Raw genomic sequence first — 10,382 nt, forward strand, 5'->3', positions numbered from 1 at the left:
TGGTCAGACACTCAAGTCCCCCAAGAGCCTATAAGGGGAGAGGCAGCCCCAAGTAGGGTGAAGGGAGGGTGGAGGAAAGACAAAGTTTTAGGAGGCGGCAGCCCTTTGGTCCTTATCTAGCCTCTAACATTTACCTAATGCCTTAGATGCAAAGGGCAGAAGAAACTGGCTGGGGTGGGGATGGGAAATGGGAAACAAACCTCTTTCCCACCTGCCTCCCCCATCCCACCCCCAACCCAGTCTCCACTGTCAACAAGCCCAAGTTCTCCCCACATCTACATGCCGATTAGTCAGGGAAATCGTGTCAGGGTAGGCTTACAGTGGCCTGGACTCCTAGGTACCAGGGGAGGAGGGGCTGGGTCCTGGACTCCTGAGTCTTGAGGAGAAGGGGGCTTGGAATATCTTTGGGGCAGAGGGGCTAACTCTGAAGATCCTGGCGAGTCGGGAAGGGGAAGGTGGGGTCAGGACAGGTCTCAGCAGGCCCCTGTCACATTCCAGCCCTGGTCAGGCCAGTGATCAGGGCAGATGAAGGACAAGGGTTGGAATAAGTGGCTTGAGGGGAGAACAGACTTGCTCAACAGGAAAGGAGGGGCTGGAGACCTCTCTGGGGGAAGGGTTGTGGAACTGGGCTGGTCGGGCCAGCAGTGGACACTGATTTGAAGGTCGGGTAGATTCCTGAGGGTCTGATGCTCTGACTTGGATCTGGAGGGTGTGGTGGGCAGCTCTGGAGTGACCAGGAGCCACATGGAGGGTCAGGCAGCAGCTTCCTCTGGCTGGCGGCGGGCACTGAGGGGGTGGGGCCACTAAATCCCATGCCAACAGGAAGCGTGGCCGGGGCCTGCCCTCCGCTCCCATGCCGAATCACCACGCCCGGCAGCTGAGGTGGGAACACGATGACCCTGGCAGATGGGAAGAGACGGGGGTCCTTCCTACCCCACCTCCCCCTCTGCTTTCTCACCCCTAACTTCTCCCTGTCCTCCACCATGGCCAGGTCACCGTCTCTATCAGTGGGACCCTGGGAAAGCTGTTGCAACTCTCTGAACCTCAACCTCCCCATCTGTAAATTGGGGTGAGGGTTAAAATACATGACCCTAAGGGTCATCCTCTACCCTTTTTAATGTTTTTTTTTTTTTTTTGTAGAGGTGGGATCTTGCTTTGTTGTCTAGGCTGGTCTTAAACTCCTGGACTCAAGCAATCCTCCTGCCCTAAAGTGCTGGGATTACAGGCCTGAGCCACAGCTCCTCAGTCCCTGTTTGAGGGATCTGTTAGTAACATCCACATCCCCTTCCCACCTCCATCTCAATCTAATGAACTCATTTCTGCAAAGGACCCAGACACCTGCTCCCCAGGGGGAGGGGCTGGCAGAGAGGCAGGTACCAAGCCCTAGGGAGTCCAAGGGAACCAGATAGAGAGATCCAAACGCACCAGGTGGGGTGGGGGAGGGGGGATGGGAAGAGGTACGGAGAGAGACAGAGACACAGAGATACATGGAGAGAAAAAGAGAGATGGAGACAAAGATGCAGAAAGAGACAGAGAGGTATAGCTAAAGAGAGACAAAGGGCTGTGAAGCTGCTGAGAAATCCACTAGTGAGAGATACACACAGGGCGTTAGAAAAGCCAAGAGAAACAGAGACCCTCAAAACACATGGAGAGACAGAAACAACCATCCCTAGAGACAGGGAAATTCAGAGACCAAAGTATAGGCCCAAGTGCGGACAGGTCCAGGATTTGGGGGAAGAGGAGTTGGAAAGGTAGAGGGGACCGCCAGAGAAGCGAATTGCAGTGTGGGGAGGGGGCTTGTGTTTAGTGGTGTGGGGGGTTGAGACAGACTGAAGAAGGAGGCAGGGAACCAGGGAGCCATAGATGGTGGGGGAGGGCTGGTGACAACACCACCATTGTTCAGGTCGGAGGTAGGGGAACAGGCCCCTGGGGCAGGAAACTGGCCCTCTTCCCCTGCTCAGAGGCGGGGCACTGGCCCAGCCCGGGGAGCTGGCAGCCCTTTTAGGAGAAACAGGTGCAGTGCTCTGTAAGGACACCCAGGTGGTCCCCATCCCCCTGCAAATAACCCGCCAGGCTGGGGCCAACCCCTCTTAGGAAATCCAACAGCCCCAGTCCCCTCTAAATCCCTCTCTCCAGGATCCTAGATTCCTCCAAGGTTGTGCCACACAAAGAAGTGGGGGTGGGGGGGAAGCAACAACAATCTCTCTGTGGTTTCTGGAAGCCCTGTGCTTCCGGCCAGATCTGCCCTGGGCTTAGAGCCAGAAGAGAGGGGTGGGGTGGGGGCGGCAAGGTTCAGGGGCAGAACTGAGGGGGCTGTCCCAGAGCTGAGGCTTGGTGCTCAGACCTTGCTCTCTGGATGAGGGCAGGGAAGGGTGTGATTCAGTCCTTGAGGACTGAATGGTAGTTTCTGTGTTCTTCCAGATTTGGGGTTGGGGATGATTGAAGTTGGTTTCTAGGGCAACACCAGCTGGGTAGGAAGGGAAGGGGAGGGGGCACTCTCTAGAGGCTAGATGTCTTTTTCTAGACACCCCTCACACACACACAGCTGAAGAAGTAGTTTTGATGGGGAATGGGACAGGAATAAGAAGGAATGTGAGTTTCAAGGTCCTCCTTCATGGGTATGGGTCTCGGGAGAAGAGCTGAGGAAGAGGGTAGACACCAGCATCTGGACAGCGTTGTCCTGTTGGAGAGAAAGAGAGCATTCCCGGAGATTAGATGATGGTGGGTTTTTTGTCTGTTTGCTTATTTCGAGATGGAGATTCGCTCTGTTGCCCAGGCTGGAGTGCAGTGGTGCCATCTCTCAGCTCACCGAAAACTCCACCTCCCAGGTTCAAGCGATTCTGATTCCTCAGCCTCCCAAGTGGCTGGGATTAAACACCCGGCTAACTTTTGTACTTTTAGTAGAGATGGGGTTTCATCATGTTGGCCAGGGCAGGTTGGAAACTCCTGACCTTAGGTGATCCACCTGCCTCGGCCTCCCATAGTGCTGGGATTACAGGTGTGAGCCGCCACTGTGGGCCCAGATGATGGTTTTGAGACTTCCTCAGAACCGACACATCAAGAGGGACTGGACTGCAGGGGAGCTTGGCTAGGAAAACTGGGAATCAAGAAAAAAATGGTGGTTTTGAAGGAAAGAAAAGGGGACTGGCCAGGCGGAGAGACACCTCTGATCTCACCCCCGTTTCTGTCCCTCCCAACAGTGGGCGCTCTACCTGTTCCTGGTTAAATGCATTATCAGCATTTCCACCTTCTTACTCCTCTGCCTCATCGTGGCCTTCCATGCCAAAGAGGTCCAGGTAGGGCAGGCCCCGCCCCTAAGCCTTGCTCCCCCCAACCCCTGCAGTGTCCTGTCAGCTCACACTTTCCACTCTTCTGCTCCTCCTGATCTGAGTAATGAGGTTCCTCTGCCTCAGATGCTGCATCCACACCCTCACCCACCCAGATGAGCTGAACCAAGAGCAGACAGGCAGAACCTGCCGACCAGCCCTGCTCTTCCCCTGTGGCCCCCGGCCCCCCCTTGCACACTCATGGATGCTGAGAGTGCCCCTGCAGTGCTGATTCTGCCCCCAGGCCTCTGTCCACTGTGCCCCAGGCAACCTCAGCCTCCCAGATCCCTGTGCTCCAACATTCATCCCCAATCCAGTCCCGAAGCAACCTAAGGCCCCAGGGGTGCCCACTCCTTTTTTTTTTTTTTTTGGAGGCAGAGTCTTGCTCTGTTGCCCAGACTGGAGTGCAGTGGCACAATCTCTGCTCACAGCAACCTCTACCTCCTGAGTTAAAGCAATTCTTGTGCCTCAGTCTTGCAAATAGCTGGGACTACAGACACGTGCCACACCGCCCAGCTATTTTTTTATTTTATTTTAGTAGAAACAGGGTTTTACCATGTTGCTTAGGCTGATCTCCAACTACTGAGCTCAGGCAATCTGCCTGCCTTGTCCTCCCAAAGGGCTAGGATTACAGACTTGAGCCACCACACCCGGCTGGGTCCCAGGGGTGCCCACTCCTGATCACCCTATCTCTGTGCCAGAAACCTCCCCATGCCCCAGGCCCAGGAACTCTCCCCATCCATACTCCATCTTGGGTCTCACCCAGATACAACCCATCCCTCATTGCCCAGATCCTGTTACTCCATTCCTTTCCCCCTTGCCCCTCTCCTATCACAACTTTGCATATAGGATGGGGATTATTGGCCATGTGTGGCAATTCTCTGAGCAGTGCCTGGTACATAGAGGTGCTCAGTAAGCAGTGCACATTATCATCTTATCATAGAGCAGTTAAGTGGCCTGTAGCCCAGCGCGCCATTCCCCAGGGGAGGGACCCAGGCCTCAGTTTCCACATTTATAAAATGGGGGCAATAATAACAATCTCACTGGGCTGTAAGCATTTACTGAGCCACAACATGTGACTCAGTAAACGGGGTAGAGTGGTGCGTGGTGTATCCACAGTGCCCAGTACATGCTGACTTTCTTATTGCTTTGTGTGGGTTTTTTTGTTTGTTTATTTTGCGATGGAGCCTCACTCTGTCACCCGGGCTGGAGTGCACTGCCAGGATCTTGGCTCACTGCAACCCCTGCCTCCCAGGTTCAAGTGACTCTCCTACCTCAGACTCCCGAGTAGCTGGGACTACAGGTGTGCGCCACCATGCCCCGATTAGTTTTGTATTTTTCAGTAGAGAAGGGGTTTCACCATGTTGGCCAGGCTGGTCTGGAACTCCTGACCTCAGGTGATCCACCCACCTCAGCCTCCCAAAGTGATGGGATTACAGGTGTGAGCCATCGCCCTCGGTCCATGGCTTTGTTATTGCTGATATTATTATTATCATCACATGTGTCACCTGCAACGGAGTAGGAGCGAGCTCCAGGCATGTGGAATGCAAGCCCCAGGATGCAGGGGTTCTGTTTGGTTCACTGTGTGTCCTTAGCACATAGAACAATGCCAGGTACACAGTCGGCGCTCCCTGAGGCTGGAAGTGGGCCGGACCTAGTGGGGTGGGTGGTGGGGGAAAGGAGGAAAAAGTGGAGAGATGTCTTCCTTAAGTCCTGTCCCGCTCCCTCCCTATCCGTCTCCCTCCCAGCGCTATCTCCCTCGCTCCGGGCCAGTCAGGCACACCCACTTTATCTCAGGGCTCAGGCAGGCTCGAGCTGCCGCCTGACCCGCGCCTGACCTGCGCCTGAACCCTCCCCTCTCGGCCCCTTCCCGGCAGCTGTTCATGACCGACAACGGGCTGCGGGACTGGCGCGTGGCGCTGACCGGGCGGCAGGCGGCGCAGATCCTGCTGGAGCTGGCGGTATGCGGGCTGCACCCGGCGCCTGTGGGGGGCCCGCTGTGCGCGCAGGGTTCAGGGTCGCCGCTGACCTCGCCGCAGCCCTGGCCAGGATTCCTGAGCCAGGGGGAAGCGCTGCTGTCGCTGGCCATGCTGCTGCGCCTCTACCTGGTGCCCCGCGCCGTGCTCCTGCGCAGCGGCGTCCTGCTCAACGCCTCCTACCGCAGCATCGGCGCCCTCAACCAGGTCCGCTTCCGCCACTGGTTCGTGGCCAAGCTTTACATGAACACGCACCCCGGCCGCCTGCTGCTCGGCCTCACGCTCGGCCTCTGGCTGACCACCGCCTGGGTGCTGTCCGTGGCTGAGAGGTGAGAGTGCTGGAGGCCTAAATGCGCAGGGGAGGGAAGGGGAGCGGAGGGCACCCGGAACCCCGGACAACCACAGCAGCCATCCTGTACCGCCGTGCAGGTTGAGGTCCCCCTAGGACCAAGCAATGGAGAAAGTTCACACTTTGAACCCTTTTCCTCTTGCTGGCTAAAATTTGCCCACACTCCCATCAACTGGCTGAGAGGAACCAACAGACAAGCCCCCAGCCAAAATCTTACACGTGCAGCCTTCAGTCTCTCCAAAGGCACATGCAGACCCTAGAAAGCCGTTCCCTTCCGGCTCCCGGACCTCTACTGCCTCAGGTTTCCAGGCCATCTGTTCTGTCTCCAAACCTGTCTCTGGGACTTGGCTAAAGGGTTGCCTCTGCCTTGGAGGAAAGGGACATATTTTCCAAATTAGCACAGAATGCACTGTAGGTAGGTGCTTTCTGTGACCCTAGGAAGGGGATGATTTGGAGCTGCTCTGGAAAATAATTCCATGCCGGGAGTTGGAACTAGATCCTGGCTGTCAGCTGTATACTATGTAACCCCATGTCAGGCTTCAATTTCTATCCCTTACAGAGAAAGAGGTTGGGAGTGATCTTGGCCAGGGATTGTCAAAGTGTGGTTTCAGGACCAGCAGCATCACCTGGGAACTTGCAAATGAAAATTCTCAGGTCCCTTCCAGACCTACTGAATCATGGGGGGTAGGGCCAGCAATCTGCTTTAGCAAGCCTTCCAGGTGAGTCTATGGCCCACCCAAGGTTGAGAACCTCTGGTCTAGTATATGTGGCAAAGATCCTTGAGGGCAGGAGGAGAATGAGAAGCTCTAGCTTTAGATCTCTCCTCTCTTAGCCTCAGTTTCCACATCTGAAAAATGGGTGTCATGTTCCACCATCTGTAGTCTCCCTTGCAGTTCTTTTTTTTTTTGAGATGGAGTCTCTATCACCCAGGCTAGAGTGCAGTGGCACGATCTCTGCTCACTGCAACCTCTGCCTCCCAGCTTCAAGCGATTCTCATGCCTCAGCCTCCCAAGTGGCTAGGATTACAGGTGTGCACCACCACGCCTGGCTAAGTTTTTTTTTTTTTTTTTTGAGACAGACTTTTTTTGCTGTAGGCTGGAGTGCAATGGCATGATCTCAGCTCACCGCAACTTCTACCTCCCAGGTTCAAGTGATTCTTCTGCCTCAGCCTCCCAAGTAGCTAGGACTACAGGCATGTGCCACCATGCCCAGCTAATTTTTTTGTATTTTTAGTAGAGACAGGGTTTCTTCATGTTGGCCAGGCTGGTCTTGAACTCCCGACCTCAGGTGATCCACCCGCCTCAGCCTCCCAAAGTTCTGGGATTCCAGGCGTGACCCACTGTGACTGTCATTTTTGTATTTTTAGAAGAGACCATGTCACCATGTTCAGCTGGTCTCAAACCCCTGATTTCAAGTGATCCTCCTGCCTCAGCCTCCCAAAGTGCTAGGATTACTGTGCCCGGCCTCTGTCATGATTTTAAACTCCTTCACCTTCCAGGATCTTAGTTTTCCCAAGTGGGAAATTGGTCAGAATAAGGATTAATGAATAATCCCCCCATCATGTTTCTCATCTGAAAAATGGAGAACAGGGAGGAAGTTGAAGTTCAAAACTCCAGGGCACGGCCGGGCACGGTGGCTCACGCCTGTAATCCCAGCACTTTGGGAGGCCGAGGCGGGTGGATCACGAGGTCAAGAGATCGAGACCATCCTGGTCAACATGGTGAAACCCCGTCTCTACTAAAAATACAAAAATTAGCTGGGCATGGTGGCGCGTGCCTGCAGTCCCAGCTACTCAGGAGGCTGAGGCAGGAGAATTGCCTGAACCCAGGAGGTGGAGGCTGCGGTGAGCCGAGATCGCGCCATTGCACTCCAGCCTGGGTAACGAGAGTGAAACTCCGTCTCAAAAAAAAAAAAAAAAATTCCAGGGCAGAAATCCCGAAACTAGAATGAGGTGGGTGGGGTTTGTGAACAGCGCAGATTCCATCTTTGCTCCTAGAAACTCTAACCTGGTGGGCTGGGATGTCTGGGGCCCTCAGATTTGACGCTTTCCCTGCCAATGTTGCTGCAAGGGGCCTGTGGACACAGTTGGACAAATCGCAACATTTCAACCCTTCCATGGCTGGACCTAAATGTCTCCTTCTGTTAAGTGAAAGGAAAGGAAGGCAGAGTCCCACCAAGCCTCTTTAGAGTTCTTTCTGGTCCTGATAGGGCCACTTCTGGACCACACAGCATCTTTGTGGAAATTGGAAAAACACACTCCTTCCTCTGGGTGGATGCAGCTGCCTGTGAGGGTCTGACTGGGTTTTGGCCCCCTCTCGACTCTCCACCCTCAATTGAGTGCTCTGAATGCAGCAACCCAGGTAGCCTAACTGAGACCATACCGGCATGGAGATTGGCTAGACCCAGTCTAACATCCCAGAGTGGCTAAGCAACTTGCCCAGGTCACACAGCAGAAAGCCAGGCAGCCTTTCCAAAGCTCAGAACTGATTGGGCTTTTGTCCAGGTGATTCTTAGGACTGTGGGTGCATATGGGAAGGGGAAGAAAGCAGAGGGGAGGGGATGTCATGGAAACCTCCATGGTAGGGTTTCAGAACTAACCCACCCTTCCACATAGGCAGGCTGTTAATGCCACTGGGCACCTCTCCGACACACTGTGGCTGATCCCCATCACATTCCTGACCATTGGCTATGGTGACGTGGTGCCGGGCACCATGTGGGGCAAGATTGTCTGCCTCTGCACTGGAGTCATGGTGAGTACAACTCTCTTGGGGACCGATCCTTATCCCAAACTGGTCATCCTTGGACCCCAGGAAGCCATGGAGGCAGCCCATGCTCTCACGGACAGCGCCTAAGAAACTTGAGTGTCTGGGGCCCCCACAGGCACGTTCTCTCTTCAAGACCAAGATGCTCACCTGCAATCCCAACCTTGTGGGAGGCCAAGGTGGGAAGATCACTCAAGCCCAAGAGTTTGAGGTTACAGTGAGCTATGATTGTTCTACTGCACTCCAGCCTGGGTGACAGAGTGAGACCCTGTCTCTAAAAAATAAAATAAAAGCCAGGTGCGGTGGCTCACGCCTGTAATCCCAGCACTTTGGGAGGCCGAGGTGGGCGGATCACGAGATTGGGAATTCAAGACCAGCCTTGCCAACATGGTGAAACCCTGTCTCTACTAAAAATACAGAAAATAAGAAAATTAGCCGGGCATGGTGGCGGGTGCCTGTAATCCCAGCTACTTGGGAGGCTGAGGCAGGAGAATTGCTTGAACCCAGGAGGCAGAGGCTGCAGTGAGCCAAGATCATGCCATTGCACTCCAGCCTGGGCAACAAGAGCACGATTCCATCTCAAATAATAATAATCATAAATTAAATTAAAAATCAGACCTAGGAATCCAGCCCCTAAGTCCTTGCTCTCTCTAGAAGCTAGGGCTTCGTCCCTTATCCTCCTCAGGAACCCAGGCTCCTGACTTCGAAGCCCCATTTTCTTTCAGAACCCAGATATCATCTCCCAGCCTCCATCAAGGGGGCAGAGTCCAGTTATCAAGTGCATGCCTATGGGGCCAGGCTACCCAGGTCCAAATTCTGCTTCTGCCACTTCCTGGCTGGGGAGCTCAGGCGAGCCACATGATCTCTCTGAGCCTCACTTTCCTCATCTGTGAAATAGGGATGCTGAGCTAGCGACTCCTCGTGGGCTTGCAGAGATGATTAATGGGTTCAACCATGTAAAGCACTTCCAACAGTGCCCAGCCCACAGGAAGTGCTCAGTAAAAAGGTCTGGGGGTGCCCAGGCATCTAGTCACCCCACAGCAGCTCCTGTGCCCTTAAGGATGAGGCAGAGGCTCTGCAGCCCCTGAGTCAGCCTCTTCCTGAACCCTGACATCTACCTTCTTACCTCCATAGACCCAGTCACTCAGGTCCTCCCGCACAGCCCTGGCCCCCTCTAGAGACCAGAACCTAATGCCTTGACCTTCACCTCCCTACAAGATCTGGTTCCTGCCACCCTCAGGGATCCAAGCCACCAGCTCCTAGCCCAGATGTGGGCCCAGGAAGGGCATATTGATCCCCCCAATCCCTGGGTGCACAAGTGAAGGATGTGGTGACCTCCACTCCCCCAGTGGTGAGTCTTTGGAGCAAGGGAAGAGGGGCAGAGACTCAGTCAGGGACCTGCAGGGCCACTCAGGACCTCCCTCATTAGACAAAAGGAGAAACAGAAACCTAGAGAGATGCTCACAGCCTGCTCCTGGCAGAAAGGCTCCACGGCATGGCTGAGTCATCATAGCTTACTTTTACTGAGCACATACTCTGTGCCAGCCTCTGCCCTAAATACGAAATCCACTGAGTAACCCTGTGAGGCCCTGCCCATTTCACAGATGAGACACTGAAATACAGAGAGATTAAATAAGTTGCTCAGAGCTGGCCTTGGAACCCAGGCAGTCCCCAGTGTTTGTGACTGGAAGTGGTTCTGAGTGATCAAGAGCTGAAACTATAGGGTGTGGGATCCTTCCAAGGAGGACTTATTCTAACGCGGGGACAGGTGAGCAGGTGCTATGAGCAGCTAGGGATTGGCAAGGCCTTGAAGGACCAGGAGCATTGGGAGAAGAAAGGGAGGAGAATGTACAGAGGAAGGTGCTCAGGGAGGGCAGTGTGGATGGAGTCAGGGCTGAATTGTCTGGGTGGGAAGCGTGGACCCTGGAAGGCCCTGGGAGCCAGGCTGAGAAGTTCAGGGCATTGGAAG

General features: G+C 54.5%; 1 protein-coding gene across 1 annotated transcript; it reads left to right on the forward strand.

Annotated features, from left to right (window-relative positions):
- Positions 1-3,173: 3,173 nt before the first annotated feature.
- Positions 3,174-8,632, forward strand: LOC116547139 (intermediate conductance calcium-activated potassium channel protein 4-like; the record flags this gene model as incomplete). The annotated part of the gene is made up of 3 exons (XM_032273189.1): positions 3,174-3,296; positions 5,204-5,631; positions 8,266-8,632. Coding segments are annotated over 3 exons (789 nt in total), but the record flags the coding sequence as incomplete, so codon positions are not given.
- Positions 8,633-10,382: the final 1,750 nt, after the last annotated feature.

The sequence above is a fragment of the Sapajus apella genome, unplaced genomic scaffold, assembly GCF_009761245.1.
Source record: "Sapajus apella isolate SASKATOON/1434 unplaced genomic scaffold, GSC_monkey_1.0 scaffold2195, whole genome shotgun sequence".
NCBI classification, from domain to species: domain Eukaryota; kingdom Metazoa; phylum Chordata; class Mammalia; order Primates; family Cebidae; genus Sapajus; species Sapajus apella.